The 26,986-nt window shown below is 42.1% G+C and overlaps 1 protein-coding gene and 1 pseudogene across 2 annotated transcripts in view; one reads left to right on the top strand and one right to left on the bottom strand.

The window, feature by feature from the left end:
- The window catches only part of NUP210L (nucleoporin 210 like), a 140,980-nt gene that overhangs the window by 108,275 nt on the left and 5,719 nt on the right, over positions 1–26,986 (bottom strand). For both annotated transcript variants that reach the window (XM_039460004.2, XM_039460005.2), the window contains exons 3-7: positions 12,455–12,586; positions 9,332–9,425; positions 8,031–8,181; positions 4,709–4,841; positions 2,746–2,904 (exon numbers count right to left, since the gene is read on the bottom strand). In XM_039460004.2, coding sequence (XP_039315938.1) covers positions 2,746–2,904; positions 4,709–4,841; positions 8,031–8,181; positions 9,332–9,425; positions 12,455–12,586 — 669 coding nt within the window. The remainder of the gene's footprint in view (positions 1–2,745; positions 2,905–4,708; positions 4,842–8,030; positions 8,182–9,331; positions 9,426–12,454; positions 12,587–26,986) is intronic.
- LOC120360149 (large ribosomal subunit protein uL24 pseudogene) lies at positions 25,994–26,438 on the top strand (annotated as a pseudogene).

The raw sequence follows: 26,986 nt of genomic DNA, 5'->3' as shown, positions 1-26,986 counted from the left end.
CTAACTATGCTGGATAAAATGGCAGTCTGTATACCCAGAGCTTAGAACAATGTTGAGCATATAGTAGAGATATAATAGATATTTGCTGAATGAATTTCTTTCAGATTCAAATATTCAAAAAATTTTTCCAAACAAAACACTTAGAGATGAAGTCCAAATCATGTTTCAATATTCTGAGAATTTAAATCTTCATTCTCTTTTGTTTTCACTGACTATAACAGATCTCTGTGTACCCCTCTTTGTTCAGTCCTTGAATAGGAGGTTTAGTGAATTTTTAAAAATTGCTCTCAACACAATTTAAAAAATATTAGTTAAGCATCTACTGCAGACAATACCATCTTTTCTCAATTATCATATATAAATAGGAAAAAACAAATTAAATTCTCACGTTCTTCCAAACTCCATTTCTCCTAATTACAATTTTTAAATTTCCCTAATTACAATTTGATGGGAGGTTGCAAAAAGCACTAAAGTCAGTAGATCCCAAGTTCCAACTATTCTCCTGTTCTCTACCTACTCTGTCAGAAATTATGGCAATAGGCCAGAGCAATCAGTGAAGAAAAAGAAATAAAGGGTATTCAAATAGGAAAAGAGGAAGTCAAATTGTCTCTATTTGCAGACGACATGATTGCATATCTAGAAGACCCCATTGTCTCAGCCCCAAATCTCCTGAAACTGATAAGCAACTTCAGCAAAGTCTCAGGATACAAAATCAGTGTGCAAAAATCACAGGCATTTCTATACACCAATAACAGACTTAAAGAGAGCCAAATCAAGAATGAACTGCCATTCACAATTGCTACAAAGAGAATAAAATACCTAGGAATACAACTAACAAGGAACGTAAAGGACCTCTTCAGGGGGAACTACAAGCCACTGCTCAACAAAATAAGAGAGGACATAAACAGATGGAGAAACATTCCATGCTCATGGTTAGGAAGAATCAATACCATGAAAATGGCCATACTGCCCAAAGTAATTTACAGATTCAACGCTATCCCCATCAAGCTACCAATGACCTTCTTCACAGAACTGGAAAAAAAACACCTTAAACTTCATATGGAACCAAAAGAGAGCCCACATAGCCAAGTCAATTCTAAGCAAAAAGAACAAAGTGGGAGGCATCACACTACTGGACTTCAAACTATACTACAAGGCTACAATAATCAAAACAGCATGGTACTGGTACCAAAACAGAGATATAGACCAATGGAACAGAACAGAGGCCTCGGAGGCAACACAACATATCTACAACCATCCGATCTTTCACAAACCTGACAAAAACAAGCAATGGGGAAAGAATTCCCTGTTTAATAAATGGTGTTGGGAAAACTGGCTAGCCACATGCAGAAAGCAGAAAATGGACCCCTTCCTGACACCTTACACTAAAACTAACTCCAGATGGATTAAAGACTTAAACATAAGACATAACACCATAAAAACCCTAGAAGAAAATCTAGGCAAAACCATTCAGGACATAGGCATAGGCAAGGACTTCATGACCAAAACACCAAAAGCAGTGGGAACAAAAGCCAAAATAGACAAATGGGACCTAATCAAACTCCACAGCTTCTGCACAGCAAAAGAAACAGTCATTAGAGTAAATCGGCAACCAACAGAATGGGAAAAAATTTTTGCAGTCTACCCATCTGACAAAGGGCTGATAGCCAGAATTTACGAAGAACTAAAACAGATTTACAAGAAAATTAACAAACACGCCCATTCAAAATTGGGCGAAGGATATGAACAGACACTTTACAAAAGAAGACATACATGAGGCCAACAAACATATGAAAAAATGCTCATCACCACTGGTCATTAGAGAAATGCAAATCAAAACTATATTGAGATACCATCTCACGCCAGTTAGAATGGCAATCATTAAAAAATCTGGAGACAACAGATGCTGGAGAGGATGTGGAGAAATAGGAACACTTTTATACTGTTGGTGGGAGTGTAAATTAGTTCAACCATTGTGGAAGACAGTGTGGCGATTCCTCAAGGACCTAGAAATAGAAATTCCATTTGACCCAGCAATCCCATTATGAGGTATATATCCAAAGGATTATAAATCGTTTTACTTTAAGGACACATGCACACGAATGTTCATTGCAGCACTGTTTACAATAGCAAAGAACTGGAACCAACTCAAATGCCCATCAATGATAGACTGGACAGGGAAAATGTGGCACATATACACCGTGGAATACTATGCAGCCATCAAAAACAATGAGTTCATGTCCTTTCTAGGGACATGGATGAACCTGGAAACCATCATTCTCAGCGAACTGACACAAGAACAGAAAATCAAACACCGCATGTTCTCATTCATAGGCAGGTGTTGAACAATAAGAACACATGGACACAGGGAGGAGAGTATCACACACTGGGGTCTGTTGGAAGGAAATAGGGGAGGGACAGCAGGGGATGGGGATCTGGGGAGAGAGCATGGGGAGAAATGTCAAATATAGGTGAAGGGGAGGAAGGCAGCAAATCATGCTGCCATGCGTGTACCTATGCAACAATCTTGCATATTCTTCACATGTACCCCAAAACCTAAAATGCAACTTAAAAAAAAAGAAATTATGGCAATAATAATTTATAATTCTTTGTTAAAAATAAAACCTATAGAAAAAATACTGTAGTAGTATTATAATCACTCTTAATAAGTTATTTTACCAAAGAACATGTCTAGCATGCTCTAGGAAGTATAGACTGGCAGCTAAAACTTGAACAAAAGGATACTTTTATGGACAAAGACAAGATTAGTCTGGCCCAGTTGTAAGGCAGTCACCATGGCTGTTTTGTCATCCAGTAAAGCCACTTTCTTAGACTGAGAACCATTAAATGCAACTCTATGGTCTTGCAATTCCAGCGTATAATGTTCCAGGGGAAATTTCACCTCTGTAAGACATGAAAGATACATAAATGTAATAACAGCAGCCATTCCAGTGGACAATGATGTATTCTTGATCATAAAGGAATGATCAGGAAGCAGACATAAAATAAGAGTATGATCTGCTTCTAATGTTTTTCCTGCTATGATGAATTTCTACATGTAACTATTGGGGTAATATATGAGTTAAAATATATTGTTGGAGGCCGGGTGTGGTGGCTTATGCCTGTAATCCCAGCACTTTGGGAGGCCAAGGCGAGCGGATCAGCTGAGGTCATGAGTTCGAGACAAGCCTGGCCAGCCTGGTGAAACCCTGTATCTACTAAAAACATAAAAATTAGCTGGGCATGATGGTGCATGCCTGTAATCCCAGTTACTTGGGAGGCTGAGGCAGGAGAATCCCTTGAACCCAGGAGGCAGAGGTTGCAGTAAGCTGAGATTGCGCCATTGCACTCCAGCCTGGGTGACAGAGCAAGATGCAATCTCAAAATATATATATCTGGTATTGCTTGTATTCTTAAAAACTAGTGAACTGCGTAGCAGGCACGGTCATTATTAGGAATGAAAATACTAATGTTAATAGAATGTAACTTTTAGTATCAATAGAATATTAAGTTTTCAGTTGATGAATTGGGTTTCTCAAGAAACAACTTTTACAAAGATCATTGCAATGATCATTCAAGTCCCTTCTGGTAAAGCGTCTTCACTTGCCCTTTAAAAGCTAGTAAAGTTTTTGTTGTTTTATTTATTTAGTTATTTTTAGGGATGGAGTCTTTGGCCTGGCACAGTGGCTCATGCTTCTAATCTCAGCTCTTTGGGAGGGAGGCCAAGGTGGGAGAATCACTTGAGACAAGGAGTTCAAGACCAGCCTGGATAACATAATGAGATCCCATCTCTATCAAAAAAAGAAAAAAAAAAAAGCTGGATATAGTGGCAGGAACCTGTAGTCCCAGCAACTTGGGAGGCCAAGGTGGGAGGATCACTTGAGCACAGGAGTTCGAGGTTGCAGTGAGCTATGATTATGCCACTGTACTACAACCTGGGCAACAGAGGGAGACCCCTTCCATCTCAAAAAATATATAAATAAATAAATACGATTAAATTAAAAAGAGATGGGGATCTTGCTCTGTTGCCTAGGTTGGTCTCGAACTTCTGGCCTCAAGCAATATTCCTGCCTCAGCTTCCAGAGCAGCTGGAATTACAAGTGAGAGCCACCATGCATGGCCAGTTGTTGTTGTTTTGAGATGCAGTCTCACTCTGTAGCCCACACTGGAGTGCAGTGGCACGATCTCGGCTCACTGCAACCTCCACCTCCTCCTGGGTCTCAGTTCAAGCAATTCTCCTGCCTCAGCCTCCCAAATAGCTGGGACTACAGGCACGCACCACCATGCCTAGCTAATTTTTGTATTTTAGTAGAGACAGGGTTTCACCATGTTGGCCAGGCTGGTCTTGAACTCCTGACTTCATGATATGCCTGCCTTGGCCTTTCAAAGTGTTGGGATTACAGATGTGAGCCACCGTGCTTGGCCTAGTTGTTGTTTTAATAGAGAATTCAGATGCCTCTTGCAACTGAAGCTAAGCAGCCGAACTATGCCATTAGTATGTTCAAGATATGGAGCTATCTCTGTCTAATATTAACTAAGTATAGCAATTAATACTCTAAAACAAAATCTAAAAACCCAAATATTTTTCTTTTTTTGTTTTATTTTTTTGTTTAATATTTTTCATATGAAATGTGGAGTTGCTGATCTTGTCAGCAAAAAAGATTCAGGAAATGCGAGTCATCATAGGAGAAAAAATAAATCACCTTACCTGTCATTCTCCCTTGAACCATTTTTGCAACTTGGTATTTAATATATGCTCCTACTAAGAGATAAATATCATGGGATGGTATAAGAAATATATTCTCCAAAACAAGCAGACGTATCAATGCTGCTGCCACTTTCTAAAAGAGGTAGGGAAAAAACCAGTTTACATGGACACAGAATTCTCACAGTCATCTTTCTTGTTAAAAGCTTACTTCTTTCAAATTTCTTTTTCTTCTTTTTTTTTTTTGAGGCGGAGTTTCACTCTTGTTACCCAGGCTGGAGTGCAATGGCGCGATCTCGGCTCACCGCAACCTCCGCCTCCCGGGTTCAGGCAATTCTCCTGCCTCAGCCTCCTGAGTAGCTGGGATTACAGGCACGAGCCACCATGCCCAGCTAATTTTTTTTGTATTTTTAGTAGAGACAGGGTTTCACCATGTTGACCAGGATGGTCTCAATCTCTCGACCTCGTGATCCACCTGCCTCGGCCTCCCAAAGTGCTGGGATTACAGGCTTGAGCCACCGCTTAAAAAATTTTTTTTTTTAAAAAAAGCTTTCCTAATCACAAGTCGTAATTTCAGCTACCCTTAAAAAGTGATCATGAGGGCCGGGCGCCGTGGCTCATGCCTGTAATCCCAGCACTTTGGGAGGCCGAGGTGGGTGGATCACGAGGTCAAGAGATAGAGACCATCCTGGTCAACATGGTGAAACCCCGTCTCTACTAAAAACACAAAAAATTAGCTGGGCATGGTGGCGCGTGTCTGTAATCCCAGCTACTCAGGAGGCTGAGGCAGGAGAATTGCCTGAACCCAGGAGGTGGAGGTTGTGGTGAGCTGAGATCGCGCCATTGCACTCCAGCCAGGGTAATGAGTGAAACCCTGTCTCAAAAAAAAAAAAAAAAAACTGATCATGAATCTTAATACCTTATTAACTTTCACAAAGTGCTGGGATTACAGGCTTGAGCCACCGCGCCCGGCCACCTTATTAACTTTTTAAGGTACTCAGACTAAGAATAGAAAAGTCTTCCAAAAGAGAAAAAGTAGGTAAATAGAAAGGCAAGTATGCTGAAATGAGAAAAGGTAAAACGCAGTTGTGGAACACAGAAATTATTTTTTTTTCCTTTATTTTTTTTTTAATTCTTTTATTTTTTTTTTTTTTATGAGACAGAGTCTCGGTCTATTGCCAGGCTGGAGTGCAGTGACTCAATCTCAACTCAATGCAACCTCTACCTCCCGTGTTCAAGTGATTCTCCTGCCTCAGCCTCCCGAGTAGCTGAGATTACAGGCATGCACCACCCAGATAATTTTTTTGGTATTTTTGGTAGAGACAGGGTTTCACCATTTTGGCCAGGATAGTCTTGATCTCCTGACCTCATGATCCACCCTCCTCAGCCTCCCAAAGTGCTGGGATTATACCGCACCTGGCCTGAAAGTAGAAATTCTTTTAGCCAACCTCCAGTTAACTGACTTGCCAGATTAAGTTACTTTCCACTCCCTGTTGAACACATTGATTTTTGTGAAGATTTACCCAATGCAAGGTTGGTAGTCTTCTCTCTAGGAGGTCCACACACTCATGTTCTTGCCATTGAATTAAATGCTTACCAAAAGACATTTGTTTTTCCCAAATCTGTTTATGCAAGTTGTGCTTCCAATTATAATTGCATTAAAACAAAACTACAGATCTGAAAAGAGAACTGTTGATTCTACTACAAATTTAAATGTTTTGACTGGGCACAATGGCTCATGCCTGTCATCATGGCACTTTGGGAGAACAAGGCAGGCAGATCGCCTGAGGTCAAGAGTTCAAGACCAGCCTGGCCAACATGGTGAAACCCCATCTCTACTAAAAATACAAAAATTAGCTGGGCATGGTTGGCAGCTACCTGTAATCCCAGCTATTCAAGAGGCTGAGGCAGGAGAATTGCTTGAACTCGGGAGGCAGAGGTTGCAGTGAGCCAAGATTATGATGTTGTACTCCAGCCTGGGTAACAGAGCAAGACTCTGTCTCAAAAAAATAATAATAATAAATAAATAAAAATTAAATGTTTCCAAAAAAAGTGAAAGGCAAGCTGCTAATATATACTATCAATTAGGTGTAAGTGAGAAATGTAAAATATTAGGGAAAATCCTTTAAAATATAAAATTCTACACTCAAATTCTTCCTACATCTAAATTTTCACTTGACTAAAAATTAGGGCTGTGGGAAGTGGCTCACGCCTGTAATCCTAGCACTTTGGGAGGCCGAGGCAGGTGGATAACCTGAGGCCAGAAGTTCAAAACCAGCCTGGCCATCATAGCAAAACCCTGTCTCTACTAAAAATACAAAAATTACCGTGTATGGTGGCACACACCTATAATCCCAGACAGTTGGAAGGCTGAGGCACAAGAATCACTTGAACCCTCTCACCCCCAAAAAAGGAAGAAATTAGAAACTGTAGTTTATGCAAGAAAGTGTATGTAGATTTCAAATCAGTGAACTAATGGTTCAAGAAAGCCCTTTCAACTACATCAAGGATTGTTGAATAAACTGTAATTATATCTTTAAAGAGAAAATGCCAGTCACATTTGTAATTGCAATCAGGCAATAAAATGTTTAACAAAGATAATTTTTTTTAATGCTTACCCACTTCAAATAACTTTTTCAATTAAATGACCAACTATTGGCCCAAATCAGATAAGGCTAGAGGGCATTACTTTCTTTTTTTTTTTTTTTTTTTTTTGAGACGGAGTTTCGCTCTTGTTACCCAGGCTGGAGTGCAATGGCGCGATCTCGGCTCACCACAACCTCCGCCTCCTGGGTTCAGGCAATTCTCCTGCCTCAGCCTCCTGAGTAGCTGGGATTACAGGCATGCACCACCACGCCCAGCTAATTTTTTTGTAATTTTAGTAGAGACGGGGTTTCACCATGTTGACCAGGATGGTCTTGATCTCTTGACCTCATGATCCACCCGCCTCGGCCTCCCAAAGTACTGGGATTACAGGCTTGAGCCACCGCGCTAGAGGCCATTACTATAGATAAACATAAACAACTATATTTTCCATAGGCAAGACTATTAGATGAACATTTATAGCACTTGCCAGATGTGGTAGCTCACACCTGTAATCCCAGTGCTTTAGGAGGCCGGGGCAGGCAGACTGCTTAAGCTCAGAGGTTTGAGAACAGCCTGGGCAACATGGTGAAACCCTGTCTCTACAAAACAAAACAAACAAGCAATCAAACAAAAAACAAGGTATGGTGGTGTACACCTGCAGTACCTGGGCAACAGAGCAAGATCCTACCTTGAAAAACAAAAAAAAAAGTAAGGAAAATTTATAACGCAAACTTTTTACCTTATAGAATGGTTCATGAATTCGAACTTTTACAACAGCAGCACCAGTTCTAATCCCGGACACTAAAATCATATCTCCTTGTTTTTCCTCTTTTTCCATCTTAGTTATATATACTGGGGGAGAATATTCTGCTTCAGAGTATTTAAGAATCCTAAAGACATAAAATAAAATGTGTTTCTAGCAGAATTAAATGATGTCTTCTTCCAAAAGTCCCTAAGATATGTTAAACATAGTTTCTTCAATGTCTATAAAATATAAAACACTTTTGGCTGGGCATGGTGGCTCATGCCTGTAATCTCAGCACTTTGGGAGGCCGAGGCAGGTGGATCACCTGAGGTCAGGAATTGGAGACCAGCCTGGCCAACATAGCGAAACTCCATCTCTACTAAAAATACAAAAATTAGCCAGGTGTAGTGGCACATGCCTGTAATTCCAGCTATTTGGGAGGCTGAGACAGGAGAATTGCTTAAACTTAGGAGGTGGAGGTTGCAGCGAGCCACTGCACTCCAGCCTGGGGGACAGAGTGAGACTCTGTTTCAAAAAAAAAAAAGGAAAGGAAAGAAAAGAAAAAAAGAAAAGAGAGGCCAGGCGTGGTGGCTCATGCCTGTAATCCCAGCACTCCAGGAGGCCAAAGTGCGTGGACCACTTGAGGTCAGGAGTTCGAGACCACCCTGGCCAATATGGCGAAACCCCATCTCTACTAAAAATACAAAAATTAGCTGGGCATTGTGGCAGGCGCCTGTAGTCCCAGCTACTTGGGAGACTGAGGCAGGAGAATCACTTGAACCCAGAAGGTAGAGGTTGTAGTGAGCTGAGATTGTGCCACTGCACTTCAGCCTGGGTGAAAGAGCAAGACTCCATCTCAAAAAGAAAAAAAAAAAAAAGAAGAAAGGTATTTATGAGCCTCTGGCTAAAATTGTGGTAGAAGTAAACTTGGATTGTCTGAGATCTACTCCTTGGTACTGAAGACAAAATTTCATACAATTATCCTTCTCCCTCTACTTCAGCATGTGCAGGCAGCTTGAACAAAAAACTGCCAGAAGATACACCTGGCTCAAATAATTGTATGGTCCTTAGCTCACGAACTCCTCCATAATGGCTCAAATTAAGCCATCATAAAGCTACATCTATGTCATGTTTCATTCTATCAAAGACATTCCCCCTCAGTAATTTATCTGTTTCAAAAAAGAACAGACAGCAGAATCATCAAAGTTCACGAAAATGCTTGCTTGTTCAGTATGCCACTTAATGGCAGATGTCTTCTTCATAGTCAGATTATTTATATTTGGCTTCAAGTTTACCTAATTTTGCTAGACAGTTCTTCTCTTGCTGACTCGTTGTCCTGGGCAATGCTCCACTGAAACATCATCCCTGCCAAACTACTAAAAGTATTTCCTGTAGAGCAAGCCAAAAGCAGACAAGGTAGGATCACGTATTAAAAAATATTCAGGTATTTACAATAAGAAAGGGAACTCTAACTAGAAAATTACTTTGAGGCCTCTTTCATTAAGAAATAGAAAGCACTATCATTAATTCATTAAAACATATATATGGCCAGGCACGGTGGCTCAAGCCTGTAATCCCAGCACTTTGGGAGGCTGAGGCGGGTGGACACGAGGTCAAGAGATCAAGACCATCCTGGTCAACATGGTGAAACCCCGTCTCTACTAAAAATACAAAAAATTAGCTGGACATGGTGGGGCATGCCTGTAATCCCAGCTACTCAGGAGGCTGAGGCAGGAGAATTGCCTGAACCCAGGAGGCGGAAGTTGTGGTGAGCCGAGATCGCACCATTGCACTCCAGCCTGGGTAACAAGAGCGAAACTCCGTCAAAAAAAAAAAAAAAAAAAGGCCGGGCGCGGTGTTTCATGCCTATAATCCCAGCACTTTGGGAGGCCAAGGCGGGTGGATCATGAGGTCAAGAGATCGAGACCATCCTGGTCAACATGGTGAAACCCCGTCTCTACTAAAAATACAAAAATTAGCTGGGCATGGTGGCGTGTGCCTGTAATCCCAGCTACTCAGGAGGCTGAGGCAGGAGATTTGCCTGAACCCAGGAGGCGGAGGTTGCGGTGAGCTGAGATCGCGCCATTGCACTACAGCCTGGGTAACAAGAGTGAAACTCCGTCTCAAAACAAAAAACAAAAAACAAAAAACAAAAACCATATATATGAGAAAGATCCCTAAAGAAACAATAAATGCTGTTGCTGCACAAGCTGTCTGAAAGTAAAAACAGATCAAGCTGATTAACTTCTGGTTGACAATAATTATGACGTGCTCTTTCTGTTCCTTTCTACATGAGAGCCATCTCACGGTTGACAAGGCATCCTTAATCCTGGTCTCCTCCACATAAACTTTTGTAAAAATCAGTTTCCAGGCTTGTGCCTCTAATCCTAGAATTTCGGGAGGCCAAGGCAAAAAGCTCACTGGAATCCCAGGAGTTTGAGACCAACTTGGGCAACATAGTGAAACCTGGTCTGTGAAATAAAAACTTAGCCAGGCATGGTGGCATGTGCCTGTAGTTCTAGCTACTCAGAAGGTTGAGGTAGGAGGATTGCTTGAGCCTGGGAAGTCAAGGCTGCAGTGAGCCATGTTTGTGTTACCACATTCCACCCTGAGCAACAGACTCTGTATCAAAAAAAAAAAAAAAACCTTCTAGAATAGTTCATTTTTCAGACCAAAAAAAATCACTCTGCCGGGCACAGTGGCTCATGCCTGTAATCCTAGCATTTTGGGAGGCTGAGGCAGGTAGATCACGAAGTCAGGAGTTCAAGACCAGCCTGGCCAATATGCTGAAATCCCACCTCTACTAAAAATACAAAAAATTAGCCAGGCGCCGGGCGCGGTGGCTCAAGCTTGTAATCCCTGCACTTTGGGAGGCCGAGGCAGGTGGAACACGAGGTTGAGAGATCGAGACCATCCTGGTCAACATGGTGAAACCCCGTCTCTACTAAAAATACAAAAAAATTAGCTGGGCATGGTGGCACGTGCCTGTAATCCCAGCTACTCAGGAGGCTGAGGCAGGAGAATTGCCTGAACCCGGGAGGCGGAGGTTGCGGTGAGCCGAGATCGTGCCATTGCACTCCAGCCTGGGTAACAAGAGCGAAACTCCGTCTCAAAAAAAAAAAAAAAAATCGCTCAAGTAATTTACAAAGAAAGTGGCAATACATTTATATATATATTTAATAGACTACGGGAAACTTCACCTCACAGGAGACTTCTTCTACCTTGGTCTCCCAAACTGTTAGAATTATAAGCATGAGCTACCACATCCTAACTAAACGGTTTTTTTGTTTTGTTGTTTACCACCTAAATGTTTTTAATACCACATTACAGCATTAATATAGTATATAAAAAGCATTAAAGATTAGATCAAGATTGTAACTTTTTCACAGATTTACATTTAATTCTCCTGGTTTGGCCGGGCATGGTGGCTCAAGCCTGTAACCCCAGCACTTTGGGAGGCCGAGGCGGGTGGATCATGAGGTCGAGAGATCGAGACCATCCTGGTCAACATGGTGAAACCCCGTCTCTACTAAAAATACTAAAAATTAGCTGGGCATGGTGGCTCGTGCCTGTAATCCCAGCTACTCAGGAGGCTGAGGCAGGAGAATTGCCTGAACCCAGGAGGCGGAGGTTGCAGTGAGCCAAGATCGCGCCATTGCACTCCAGCCTGGGTAACAAGAGCGAAACTCCGTCTCAAAAAAAAAAAAAAAAAAAAAAAAAATTCTCCTGGTTTATAGAAAGTGGATTGATCAAACAGAGCTAGCAATAAATTCCAAAAACTGTACTTAATTGTTGATCTAGGGACCATCAGCAGAAGCTCAGTGGCAGATTTGGATATTTAAGAAAAGTTCTGAGGCCGGCACAGTGACTCATGCCTGTAATCCCAACACTTTGGAAGGCTGAGGTGGGTGGATCACTTGAGGTCAGAAGTTCTTAACCAACATGGTGAAACCCTGTCTCTACTAAAAATACAAAATTAGCCAGGGGTGGTGGTGCAGGCCTGTAATCCCAGCTACTCTGGAAGCTGAGGCAGGAGAACTGCTTGAACCCAGGAGGCAGAGGTTTCAGTTAACTGAGATGGTGCCATTGCACTCCAGCCTGGGCAACAAGAGTGAAACTCTGTCTAAAAAAAAAAAAAAAAACAAAGAAAGGAAAAGTTGTGAGATAACAATAGCAGTAATATTTTATGAAAGTGTGTATCTAATACATTAAATTATACTCAGAATTATTATTTAGCTCCAAATGAGAGAATAGATATTATTTCTAGTCACTCAAGTTTTTGTTTCCAAGTGCTAAACATAAAGGGTATTACTTTATTTTAGTTAATTTTGTTGAATCCTCTGAAGCTCTTTTTTTTTTTTTTCACCTTTTTTCATATTGCCCTTCTCCTGATTGTAGTATCCTCTGAAGTTCTTTACCTTCAGCATCCAATGCCCTCACCATCAGTTCCAGTGGAGAGTCATCTACATAAAGTTCCCGGGCCCGAGATACAATTTCGATCCTCTTTATCACATCAATCTTAACATCACAGCGTAGCTCATGGTCAGTCACTACAATGAACCCAAAAACTGAGTAAGTATTTAATTCAATAGGTCATGAGTCTATTAAATGTCTCAAATACTCAAAACTGTATTCTAAAGATCATGAAAAAGAAAGACTATGACAGCTGCTTTTACCTACGGAAGAAAACAGCATAATAACAAGATATAAGAGCCTTTCTTTGAAACAACAGACACTAGACCAGTGATTCCAAAACACTGATCTATGATGTTTTACTCATCCATGGAAAAATGAGAAAAATAAAAATTTTAATCTTTTGCTCCAAATTCTTCCAGATCCTGACAACAAATAAAAATTTTAAAATAGTGAATAATAAAATTAAGTTGTAGTCATATTAAAGGAATATAATTTATTCATAATTTATTCTTAAAATGGTAAAAATTATCTTTTATGAAATAATGGTGTTAGTAAATTTTTTTAAATGTGCATATTTAGGAAAGTAAAATGGTGCCAAGTATAAGTCAGTCCTATCAATAAACTTCTCTCTCTTTTTCTTTCAAATTTTTTTTTTTTTTGAGACTGAGTCTCACTGTGTTGCCCAGGCTGGAATATAGTAGCATGATCTTGGTTTGCTGCAACCTCCACCTCCCAGGTTCAAGTAATTCTCCTCTCAGCTGGGATTACAGGTGCCTACCACCATGCCCAGCTAATTTTTGTATTTTTAGAAGAGACGGGGTTTCACCATGTTGGCTAGGCTGGTCTTGAACTCCTGACCTCAGGTGATCTGCCCACCTCGGCCTCACAAAGTGCTGGGATTACAGGCGTGAGCCACTATGCCCGGCCCATCATTTTTTTTTTTTCCTGAGCCATGAGATTACAAAGCCTGGGAACCACTGTATTAGATCTAGCTAGAGTACCAGTCTAACCAGAGTTCTGGCCAATATACCGATAATGAAATTCAGAAACACTAATTGAAACAGTACAGAATAAAATGAGAATGAGATAAAAATTGTTTTGTATCACTGTATTTCTAAAATGGTAAAAATTATCACTATATTTGTAATACAAAACAATTGTGATATTGTAGCACTCTCTCTTACCACATTTGCCATGTATTTGAGAACTGTCTACATAGCTGTTCCATTCTACTATCGTAACTATACATTTTTAGTTTTAGCTTCATCCACAAAAACCAAAAAGCAAAGTTACTACCACTTTACAATGACTCTAAATTACCAGTAAACATCAGGGATAAACTCTGTACCTAGCCATAGATATGCTTTCATGGAATTTTAAAATCAAAGGAGAGGCCGGGTGCAGTAGCTCAGGCCTGTAATCCCAGCACTTTGGGAGGCTGAGGTAGGTGGATCACCTGAGTTCAGGAGTTAGAGACCAACCTGGCCAACATGGTGAAACCCTGTCTCTACTAAAACACACACAAAAAAAGTAGCTGGATGTGATGGTGCATACCTGTAGTCCCAGCTATTCAGGAGGCTGAAGCAAGAGAATTGTGTGAAACTGGGAGGCATAGGTTGCAGTGAGCCAAGATCGCAACACTGCACTCTAGCCTGGGTGACAGAGTCAGCAAAGTTACTACCTTTGCTCAAAAAAAATAATTAAAAATTAAACATTGGCAGAGCGTATCAGCTCATACCTGTAATCCCAGCACTGGGAGGCCAAGGCGGGAGGATTGCTTGAGTTCAGGAGTTTGAGACCAGCCTGGCCAACATGGTGAAACCCCATCTCTACTAAAAATACAAAAATTAGCCAGGCATGATGGTGGTGCACACCTATAGTCCCAGCTATTCCGGAGGCTGAGGCAGGAGAATCACTTGAACCTGTGAGGCGGAGGTTGCAGTGAGCTGAGATGGCACCACTGCACTCTAGCCTGGGTGACAGAGCGAGATTTCATTTCTAAAAAAAAAAAAAAAATTAAACATTGAAAAAAATCAAAGGAGAATGTTAATCAGATAAAACAAGTAAATGCCCCTCAACAAAGGCTAAGGTGCACTAAAATATGCTTATTTCAGGAAATGGTACGCTTCCTTTCACAAGAAATGTTAAAAATTGAATTACTCATCCTGAAGCTATATAGACAATAGAATTGAACAAATACATCATTGATAATAAAAGTCAGTTTTCTCCCTGTCAGAGAAAGAAGTTAAAATAAGCAAGGCGGCAAGGCTAGAAGAAACCTGAATGTGCAAGATTAGAATTGAAGATATCAGTATGAGATCATGTTTATTTTAATATTTATGCAGACAGATATAGAAATAAGTATAGATATATGTGTATACATGCGTTAGCATATATACATATATTTCCTAGTTCTGTTTGCTAAGAGGGCCTAGAAGCAGTGGCTATACCAGTAGCAACAAGCACACTGGCACCCAGATCTTGGCTTGTAAATGTAATTCCTTTTTTTTTTTTTTGAGACAGAGTCTTGCTCTGTTGCCTAGCCTGGAGTGGAGTACAGTGGCATGATCTTGGCTCACTGCAACCTTCACCTCTGGGTTCAAGCAAATCTCCTGCCTCAGCTTCCTGAGGAGCTGAGATTACAGGTGCATACCACCACATCGGCTAACTTTTGTGTTTTTTTAATAGAGACGGGGTTTCACCATGTTGGTCAGGCTGGTCTCGAACTCCCGACCTCGTGATCCACCTGACTCGGCCTCCCAAAGTACTGGGATTACAGACATGGGTCACTGCGCCCGGCCGCAAATATAATTTTTGTTGTTGAGACAGAGTCTCACTAAGTTTTTTTTATTTTTATTTTTTATTTTTTATTTATTTTATTTATTTATTTTTTTTTGAGAAGGAGTTTCGTTCTTGTTACCCAGGCTGGAGTGCAATGGCACAATCTCGGCTCACCACAACCTCTGCCTCCTGGGTTCAGACAATTCTCCTGCCTCGGCCTCCTGAGTGGCTGGGATTACGGGCACGTGCCACCATGCCCAGCTAATTTTTTGTATTTTTAGTAGAGACGGGGTTTCATCATGTTGACCAGGATGGTCTCGATCTCTTGACCTCGTGTCCACCCGCCTCAGCCTCCCAAAGTGCTGGGATTACAGGCTTGAGCCACCGCAAACAGCCCGAGTCTCGCTAAGTTATCCAGCCTAGTCTAGAACACCTGGCCTCAAGTGATCCTCCTACCTCAACCTCCCAAACTGCTGACATTACAGGCACTAAATATAATTCTTTAATGTAAAGAACCAGGACTCCTTGAAGAAATGGTTGAGTAAGATGACCCTGGCCCATCTCATAGAACTAAAAAATTAAAAAGTACAATCAGCCAGTCACAAAAATTAAATAAAAGGGCAAATCCAAAAGACATAGGAACCAACCTGAAAGAGCCCCCAATAGTCAAAGCTGGAAAAACTGGAAAACAGAATAAATTATGGTCATATTGAAATATAACCCCTAAATTAAATAAATATCCATGAAACCATACTGACATAAATAATTTAATAAATTGGGAAGAAGTTATTTGTAATATGTAAGATATCTTTCTTTCAGAACAATAATAGTTAATAAGTATAGAAGATATGAAAGAAATTGTTTGAGCCCAGGAGTTCAAAATCAGTCTAGGAAACATAATGAGACCTCATCTTTACAAATAATAAAAAGAATCTAGCCAGGTGTGGTGCACACCTGTGGTCCCAGCTACTTGGGACGCTGAGGTGGAAGAATCACTTGAGCCTGGGTGGTCAATGCTTTAGTGAGCTGAGACCATGCCACTGCAAGAGGAAGATCACACACACACACACACACACACACACACACACACACACACACATCAGTACTAACATGCATGGAAAAACACTAAAATTAGTGGGTAAAACTTCAAGGAGAAACAGGATACAGCAAAGTATCTCCCTTAAATATTTATTAGTTATTGCAGTGGTTAATACACGTGCACAAATTCTTTGGCACTCCTCCTTCCAAGAGGTAAAGGTTAATTCTCTTTCCTTCATTTTTGTTTCATTTTTTAAAAAACAGGGTCTCGGCTGGGCGCGGTGGCTCAAGCCTGTAATCCCAGCACTTTGGGAGGCCGAGGCTGGTGGATCACAAGGTCAAGAGATCGAGACCATCCTGGTCAACATGGTGAAACCCCGTCTCTACTAAAAATACAAAAAAATTAGCTGGGCACGGTGGCACGTGCCTGTAATCCCAGCTACTCAGGAGGCTGAGGCAGGAGAATTGCCTGAACCCAGGAGGCGGAGGTTGCGGTGAGCCGAGATCGTGCCATTGCACTCCAGCCTGGGTAACAAAAGCGAAACTCTGTCTCAAAAAAAAAAAAAAACAGGGTCTCACTCTGTCACACAGGCTGGAGAGTGGTGGCACAATCATAGCTCACTGCAGCCTTGAACTCCTGGGCTCAAGTGATCCTCCTACCTCAGCCTCCCGAGTGGTTGAGATTATAGGCACATGCCACTGCACCTGGCTAATTTTTAATTTTTTGTAGAGGCAGGGTCTCACTTTGTTGCCCAGGCCAATTCCCCTTCCTTTGAATTGTAGGCTAGGCTTAATGACCACTTTTAATAAATAGCATATGTGAAGGGGAAAATGGCAAGTAGAGCGGAGAAACCTGACAGATACCACCTTAACCAAGTAGTCAAGGTTAACATCACCAGTGATCAATCATGCTGATATCAAGAACCCCCTAAAATAATGCAATGGAAAGGGTTCTTCAGTTTCTAAGTGGGTTTTTTTCTTCCTCAAAATCTGTAACCCCAGGCTAATCATGAGAAAACATCACACAAACCCAAACTGAGAAACATTCTATAAAACATCTGACCAGTACTTTTTAAAAAAAAAAGTCAGGTGCGGTGGCTCACGCCTGTAATCTCAGCACTTTGGGAGGCCTCTCAGCACGAGGCGGGCGGATCACTAGGTCAAGAGATCTAGACCATCCTGGTCAACATTGTGAAACACTGTCTCTACTAAAAAAAAAAAAAAAAAAAAAAATTAGCTGGGCGTGGTGGCGCACATCTGTAGTCCCAGCTACTCAGGAGGCTGAGGCAGAATTGCTTGAACCCGGGAGGCGGAGGTTGCAGTGAGCCAAGGTTGCACCACTGCACTCCAGCCTGGTGCCTGGTGATGGAGTGAGACTGTCTCAAAAAAAAAAAAGGTATCTGGAGTGCAGCGGTTCGATCATAGCTCACTGCAGCCTCAAATTCCTGGACTCGAGCAATCCTCCAGCCCTGGCTAATTCTCTCTCTCTCTCTCTCTCTTTTTTGGTAGAGACTTGGTCTTGCTAATGCTGCCCAAGCTGGTCTTGAAATCCTAGGCTCAAGTGTTCCTCCTGCCTCAGCCTCTCAGAGTGCTGAGATTACAGGCCTCCTGAGCTACTGACCTCGGCCCAACTTTTTTTTTTTTTTTTTTTTTTTGAGATAGAGTCTCTCTCTATTGCAGGGCAGTAGTGCAATCCAGCTCACTGCAACCTCTGCTTCTAGGGTTCAAGTAATTCTCATGCCTCAGCTTCCAAAGTAGCTGGGATTACAGGCATGCACCACCAAACCTGGTTAATTTTAGAGTCTGAGTAGAGATGGAATTTTGCCATGTTGTCCAGGCTGGTCTTGAATTTCTGACCTCAAGTGATCTATTTGAGTGCTAGGATTACAGGCGAGAGCCACCACGCCTAGCCCCAACACTCTAAAATCGTCAAGGCTGGGCACAGTGGCTCAAGCGTGTAATCCCAACATTTTGGGAAGCCAAGGTGGGTGGATCACTAGGTCAGGAGTTCGAGACCAGCCTGGCCAACATTATGAAACTCCATTTGTATTAAAAATACAAAAAATTAGCCAGTCATGGTGGCCCGTGCCTGTAATTCTAGCTACTCAGGAGGCTGAGGCAGGAGAACTGCTTGAACCCGGGAGACGGAGGTTGCAGTGAGCCTAGATCGTGCCATTGCATTCCAGCCTGGGTGACAGAACAAGACTCTGTTCCAGGAAAAAAAAAAAAAAAAAAAGCATCAAAAGTCACTGAGAGGCCAGACATAGTGACACCCCATCTCTACGAAAATTAGCTGGGCATGGTAGCACATGCCTGCAGTCCCACCTACTGGAGAGGTTGGGGTGAGTGGATCACTTGAAACCAGGAAATGAAGGCTGCAGTGAGCCCAGATCGTGCCAGTGCACTCCAGCCTGGATGAGAGAAAGAGACTCTGTCTCAAAAGAAAAAAGTGACTGAGAAACTCATAGATTGGAGGAGACAAAGTAAAAATGACAATTTAGTTTAGCAATGAGGTGTCTTTAATTGAATCCTAGAGAAGATTAGTGGAATATTAGAGCAAACTGGGTAAAGGGTATATGGGAACTTTCTGTATTATCTTTACATCTCTTTTGTAAATCTAAAATCATTTTTAAATTAAAAAGTTTTAAAATTAAGTTAGCATCCTACTTGATAAACATTAAATTGACAAACAGAACTCCAAGTTAAAAGAATTAAAGACAAAGAAATGGGGTCTATGAACAAAAAGAAACCCAAGACAAGTTGAAATCTCACAGGATACACTGGTAGAATTACCACTAAGGAAGTGTTCCAGGATGGCAAAGGAAGGAAGGAAGGGAGGGAGGGTGATCTTAGGTAATTCGTAACTACATAATCAGGCACTGAATAATCTACTACTTGTCAAATGAGAAATTAAAGCCCCCCTTTCAGTAGAGAAATGTGTAGTCCAATGGCAAACAGAAGCAGCTGTGACCGTACATAAAAATATTAAAAGCCTTGTGTACATAATGCTTACTCATCTGAGTTTTTTTTTTTTTTTTTCTGAGAAGGAGTTTCACTCTTGTCACCCAGGCTGTAGTGCAATGGTGCCATCTCAGCTCACCGCAACCTCTGCCTCCCAGGTTCAAGCAATTCTCCTGTCACAGCCTCCCAAGTAGCTGGGATTACAGGCGCCTGCCACCACACCCAGCTAATTTTTATTTTTTCAGTAGAAATGGGGTTTCACCATGTTGGCCAGGCTGGTCTCAAACTCCTGGCTTCAGGTGATCTGCCAACCTTGGCCTCCCAAAGTGCTGGGATTATAGGTGCGAGCCATTGTGCTCAGCCTAGAAAACTTTTGAATACAAGGCCATGACCATTAAAAAAAAAAAAAAAAAAAAACTGCCTGGTGCAATGGCTCATGCCTACAAGCTTTGGGAAGGCAGGATTGCTTGAGTCCAGGAGTTCAAGATCAGCCTGAGCAACATAGTGAGACCTGCCCCCCTCCACCATGCCCCTATAAAAAATATAAAAACTAGCCAGGCCTGGTGGTACCCCCCTATAGTCCCAGCTACTCAGGAGGCTGAAGTAGGAGGATCACTTAAGCTAAGCATCCCCAAACTACGGCCCAAGGGCCGCATGTGGCCCCCTGAGGCCATTTATCCGGCCCCCTGCCACACTTCAGGAAGGGGCACCTCTTTCATTGGTGGTCAGTGAGAGGAGCACAGTATGTGGCGGCTCTCCAGCGGTCTGAGGGACAGTGAACTGGCCCCCTGTGTAAAAAGTTTGGGGACGCCTGACTTAAGCCCAGGACGTCATGGCTGCAATGAGCCAGGTTTGTGCCATTGCACTCCAGCCTGAGTGACAGAGTGAAACCCTGTCTCAAAAAATTAAATAATAAATGTAATAAAAATAATTAATTTACAAGTAAATTTAGAATGATTAGGAGAACTATCAAACATTAAACTTTTAAAGTGAAGAGAACACAACTTTATTAAATAACGTAACCAATATTCTTATTTACAGGTCCACATTACTTCAGGTATACTTCGGTAGTCCAAACATTTGCTTCATCCACCCTGTGAGCTTTTTCACCTAAAATAATGCTCTTGGCCAGATGTGGTGGCTCATGGCTGTAATCCCAGCACTTTGGGAGGCCAAGGTGGGTGGATTGCTTGAGTCCAAGAGTTTGAGACCAGTTTGGGCAACCTGGCGAAACCCCACCTCTACAAAAAATACAAAAGTTTAGCGGGGCAAGGCTGGGCATGGTGACTCACACCTGTAAGCCCAGCACTTAGAAAGGCCAAGGTGAGCGGATCACCTAAGGTCAGGAGTTCAAGACCAGCACCAACATGGAGAAACCCTGTCTCTACTAAAAATACAAAATTAGCTGGGCACAGTGATGCATGCTTGTAATCCCAGCTACTCAGGCTGGGGCAGGAGAATCGTTTGAACCTGGGAGGTGGAGGTTGGGGTGAGCCGATCAAGCCACTGTACTCCAGCCTGGGAAACAAAAGTGAAATGTGAAACTCCGTCTCAAAAAACAAACAAACAAAAAAATTTATCAGGGCATAGAGGCACACACTTGTAGTCTCAGCTACTCAGAAGGCTGAGGCGGGAGGATCTCTTGAGCCAGAGAATGGGAGGGTGCTGTGAGCTGAGATCATACCACTGCACTCCAGCCTGGGCAATAGAGCAAGACTGTCTTTAAAAAAAAAAAAAAAAAAAAGGGGGGGTGTCCTATACTGGCAATTAAAAAAAATTTTTTTTAACAAAATTATGCTTTCTCCAAACTCCTCTACTTATCTTTTTTTTTTTTTTTTTTTTTTTTGAGACGGAGTTTCACTCTTGTTACCCAGGCTGGAGTGCAATGGCGCGATCTCGGCTCACCGCAACCTCCGCCTCCTGGGTTCAGGCAATTCTCCTGCCTCAGCCTCCTGAGTAGCTGGGATTACAGGCACGTGCCACCACACCCAGCTAATTTTTTTGTATTTTTTAGTAGAGACGGGGTTTCACCATGTTGACCAGGATGGTCTCGATCTCTCGACCTCGTGATCCACCCGCCTCGGCCTCCCAAAGTGCTGGGATTACAGGCTTGAGCCACCGCGCCCGGCCCTCCTCTACTTATCTTTTACCTAAGGTTAAAGTCTAGACTTCCCATTATAAAAAGGCATATTTCTATATTTATAAGCTACCACTGGTGGGATACAGAAAACTGGTTGTTTCTTAGAAAATTAGGATTAACGGCTGGGCACGGTGGCTCACGCCTATAATCCCAGCATTTGGGGAGGCCAAGGTGAGTGCATCACCTGAGGTCAGGAGTTTGAGACCAGCCTGGCCAAAATGGCAAAACCCTGTCTCTACTAAAAATACAAAAATTAGTGGGGCGTGGTGGTGCATGCTTGTAGTCTCAGCTACTTGGGAGGCTGAGGTGGGAGAATCGCTTGAACCTGGGAGGTAGAGATTGCAGTGAGCCAAGGCTGAGCAAAATGGCTCACTTCTATAATTCCAGCAATTTGGGAGGCCAAGGCAGGTGGATCACCTGAGGTGGGGAGTTTGAGACCAGCTTGGACAACATGGTAAAACCCCAACTCTACTAAAAATACAAAAATCAGCCAGGCGTGGTGGAGGGTGCCTGTAATCCCGGCTACTCTAGAGGCTGAGGAAGGAGAATTGCTTGAACCCAGAAGGTGGAGGTTGCAGTGAGCTGCGATCATGCCAGTACACTCCAGCCTGGGTGACAGAGTGAGACTCGGTCTTCAGAAAAAAAAAAAAAAAAAAAAAAAAAAGCCAGAAAACTAGGATTAAAGAAATAAGTACTTTTCACTAGATAACCTTTTATATTCTTTGACTGTTTTACCAAGTGGAGGTAACACTTAGTCAAAAAGAAAAAATTAAAAAGAAATTTAGGCTAGGACGGTTGTGCTTGCCTGTAGTCCCAGCTACTTAGGAGGCTAAGGTAGAAAGATCACTTGAGGCCATAAGTTCCAGGTTGCAGTGCATTGATTGCACCTGTGAATAGCCACTGCACTCCATCCTAGCAACACAGCATGACCCTATCTCGGAAAGAAAAGAAAGAAGGAAGGCTGGGTGCGGTGGCTCAAGCCTGTAATCCCAGCACTTTGGGAGGCTGAGGCGGGTGGATCATGAGGTCAAGAGATCGAGACCATCCTGGTCAACATGGTGAAACTCCGTCTCTACTAAAAATACAAAAAAACATTAGCTGGGCATGGTGGCGCGTGCCTGTAATCCCAGCTACTCAGGAGGCTGAGGCAGGAGAATTGCCTGAACCCAGGAGGCGGAGGTTGCGGTGAGCCGAGATCGCGCCATTGCACTCCAGCCTGGGTAACAAGAGTGAAACTCAGTCTCAAAAAAAAAAAAAAAAGAAAAAAAAAAAAGAAAGAAGGAAGAAAACAAAGAAGGAGGGAAGTAAAGAAAGAAAGAAGGGGAAAGGGCCAGGTGTGGTGGCTCATGCCTGTAATCCCAGCACTTCAGAAGGCCAAATCTGGCAATTGCTTGAGTTTAGGAGTTTGAGAGAGCAACCTGGGCAACATGGCAAAACCCTGTCTGAAGGAAGGAAGGGAGGGAGGGAGGGAGGGGAAGAAACAGAGAGGGAGGAGGGAGGAAGAAATCTAGTACTCTTATCATATGGAACTGTCCATCTCAAGTGTCTCACCTCAAGTCCATCCATCATCTGTCATAGCCACTTTCTTAACTACACTATCACCAAAACCATCATAAACAAAATTCTGTAATAAGCACTTAAATATCACTGGGAAGCTTAAATCTTTTTACCTTTATATATGCCTTATATAGTAGGCAACTCGATAAATATTTGTCCAATGAATTAATAAACAATTTCTCTGAGGCATGCCTTTTTTTTTAGAGACAGAGTCTTGCCCTGTTGCCAGGCAGGAGCGCAGTCGCGCAGTATCAGCTCACTGCAACCTGCGCCTCCCGGGTTCAAGTGACTCTTCTGCCTCAGCCTCCCGAGTAGCTGGGACTACAGGTGCGTGCCACCACACCCGACTAATTTTTGTAATTTTAGTAAAGATGGGGTTTCACCGTGTTGGCCAGGATGGTCTCCATCTCTTGATCTCGTGATCAGCCCACCTTGGCCTTCCAAAGTTCTGGGATTACAGGCATAAGCACTGCACCAAGCCACACTTCCCTTTCAAAATGCCCAATCCCACCTATTTCATATTACTTGTTCCCATTCAGATGCTCCTAGTAGGACACCAAGACTGGTTCTTACCACTGGGAATCTCTTCTATGTATACAACTGTATTAATAGTAAAATGGGAAAGTTGATCTAAGGATAATTAACTTTGAAAAATGGGTCACGAGTCAGATAAAGTTAAGCTGTGAGCCAGATTTGACATGTTTCCTATTACTTGTGTGAATTTTTTGATATCAGAATGAATTTGTGTAGTTAAAAATGATTACATTTTAAAAATAGTGTATGTGACCAGTTTTTTTTTTTTTCTGACTTTGGTATCCTCCTCTATCCTTTGTAGCTACCTTGCATGACATGGTCTTCAAAGACTCTCATGTTTGAGAATTTCATACCATATTTCACTGATTCTTAGACACTCATTTTTTACCTTTTAACATCTCTGCAATTGGGATTTATCTTATAATTGATGACATCTTACAAGTGCTCTCAGCCAGGCAGCAGTTAAGACATAATTGTCATTGATTGAACATGTGAGAACATTAAGAAGGCCAATATCAAAATTTGTAGAGTAGGTGTTAGTAGTTGGAAAGAAATCTGGTGAACAATAGTAGTGGACTCTTATTACCTAGGAACCAAAAGGTTAAAGGGAGTGGGGGAAAAAGTGATGACTCAGATGTACTAGGAAATGTTCCAAAGCTGGAAACAAAAACAGATTAGTTCTATCTAATTGCAAGGTCCACTTAAGAGCAGGTTTTAGGTGGTTTTTAAAACCCTTTTGTTTATTGATTATTATTGTTTTGTAGAGATGGATTCTATGTTGCACAGGCTTGGCATGCTGCAGTGAGCTACTATCATGCCACTGCACTACAACCTGTGCAACAAAGCGAGATCCTGTCTCTAAAAAAAGAAAATGCTACCTAATATCCACTTTTTTTTTAGATGGAGTCTCCCTCTGTCCCCAGGCTGAAGTGCAGTGGCGCGATCTTGGCTCACTGCAACCTCCACCTCCTAGGTTCGAGCAATTCTCCTGCCTCAGCCTCCAGAATAGGTGTACACACCACCACGCCCAGATAATCTTTTTGTATTTTTAGCAGAACAAGGTTTCACCATGTTGGGCAGGCTAGTATCAAACTCTTGACCTTAGGTGATCTGCCTGCCTCAGCCTCCCAAAGTGCTGGGATTACAGGTGTGAGCCACTGCACCTAGCCAACAGCTTTACTCTTGATGACACAGAGGAGAATGCTATGGGTATAAACACAGATACTGATGATTCCCAGTCAAAAAGTGATTTTCAGCCAGGCGCAGTGGCTCATGCCTGTAATCCTAGCACTTTGGGAGGCCGAGGTGGGTGGAACACCTGAGGTCAGGAATTCAAGACCTGCCTGGCCATCATGGTGAAACCTCATCTTAAAAAAATAATAATAAATTTTTTAAAAAGTACAAGATTAGCCAGGCATGGTGGCACACGCCCGTAGTCCCAGCTACTCAGGAGGCTGAGGCAGAAGAATCACTTGAACCCGGAAGGCAGAGGTTGCGGTGAGCTCAGACTACGATATTACACTCCAGCCTGGGCAACAAGAGTGAAACTCTGTCTCAAAAAAAAAAGTGATTTTCATTTTTATTAGGCACCAGAATTATACATAATAACCATTTAATTGAATCAAATAATTCTTTCAGTAGACATAAAGTAAAAATTTCAAGTGGAAAAAAGTATAGTTTAGTTTGCAATGTTTTTCTTTATCATTTTTCTGTTTTGTTTTTTGAAATGAAGTCTTGATCTGTCACCAGGCTGGAGTGCATGGCACGATCTCAGCTTACTGCAACATCTGCCTCCTGGGTTCAAGCAATTCTCCTATCTGAGCCTCCCGAATAGCTGGGATTACAGGCACGCGCCATCACGCCTGGCTAATTTAACATTTTTTAAGTAGAGATAAGGTTTCTCCATATTGGTCAGGCTGGTCTTGAACTCCCGACCTCCGCTACCTTAGGCTTCCCCAACTGCTGGGATTATAGTCGTGAACCACTGCGCCCAGTCAGCAATGTTTTTCTTTTCTTTTTTTTTTTTTTTTTTTTGAGACGGAGTTTCGCTCTTGTTACCCAGGCTGGAGTGCAATGGCACGATCTCAGCTCACCGCAACCTTCGCCTCCTGGGTTCAAGCAATTCTCCTGCCTCAGCCTCCTGAGCAGCTGGGACTACAGGCGTGTACCATAACGCCCAGCTAATTTTTGTATTTTTAGTAGAGACGGTGGTTTCACCATGTTGACCAGGATGGTCTTGATCTCTTGACCTCATGATCCACCCGCCTCGGCCTCCCAAACTGCTGGGATTACAGGCATGAGCCACCACACCCGGCTGTTTTTCTTTCTTAATGGTACATAAAGTAATGGTGCATTTTATAATAGATGGCATCTTCAATTATATGAAATACATTATACCAAACATCCTAAGTTCTATTTAATAAAATATTATAGATAAATTAGTTATCAAAATGTTTAATAACAAAAATACTGTAAACTAAATTATCTTTTTAAAAAAACATCTTTTTGCGGCCATCACCTAAGCGGAAGCTGCCAAAATGAAGTTCAATCCCTTTGTGACTTCCAACGGAAGCAAGAATCGCAAAAGGCATTTCAATGCACCTTCCCACATTCGCAGGAAGATTATGTACTCCCCTTTTTCCAAAGAGCTGAGACAGAAGTAGAACGTGCGATCCATGCCCATCCGAAAGGATGATGAAGTTCAGGTTGTACGAGGACACTATAAAGGTCAGCAGATTGGCAAAGTAGTCCAGGTTTACAGGAAGAAATACGTAATCTACATTGAACGGGTTCAGCGGGAAAAGGCTAATGGCACAACTGTCCACGTAGGCGTTCACCCCAGCAAGGTGGTTATCACTAGGCTAAAACTGGACAAAGACCGCAAAAAGATCCTTGAACGGAAAGCCAAATCTCGCCAAGCAGGAAAGGAAAAGGGCAGATACAAGGAAGAAACAATTGAGAAGATGCAGGAATAAAGTGATCTTGTATACAAGCTTTGATTAAAACTTGAAACAAGAAAAAAAAAAAACCCACACATTTAGAAGCCATAGAGATATTTTCAGCCATTAGGCAATATGGCAATGAAGTGCCAGAAAATCAAGAATACGAAGACTGCTGTTCTGCTTTGTAAACAATAGTATTTCTTGAGCTGCTCTAGACTAAAACAGACTAGTTTAGTGCTTCTCAAACTTTGGTATTGGTATGTATGAGAATCTCCTGGTGAGCTTGTTAAAACACAGAACCCTAGGCTCACCCTTGAGATTCTAATATAAAAGATAAAAGATGCTTAAAACCTAGATGGGTTGATAGGTGCAAGAAACCACCATGGCAAACGTATACCTATGTAACAAACCTGCACGTTCTGTATCCCAGAGCTGAAAAGTAAAATTTTTAGAAAAGATAAAAGATGGAGCCTGAGAATTTACATATCTAACAAGCTCCTGTTTGATGCACGTGATGCTGATACACATTCATAGCCCACACTTTGACAAGTACTAGTTTTTGTACTGCCTTTTGCCTTACT

Source organism: Saimiri boliviensis, chromosome 19 (assembly GCF_048565385.1).
Source record: "Saimiri boliviensis isolate mSaiBol1 chromosome 19, mSaiBol1.pri, whole genome shotgun sequence".
Classification (NCBI taxonomy): domain Eukaryota; kingdom Metazoa; phylum Chordata; class Mammalia; order Primates; family Cebidae; genus Saimiri; species Saimiri boliviensis.
Note: the sequence above shows the minus strand (reverse complement) of the source record. Positions and strands in the feature narration are given on the sequence as shown.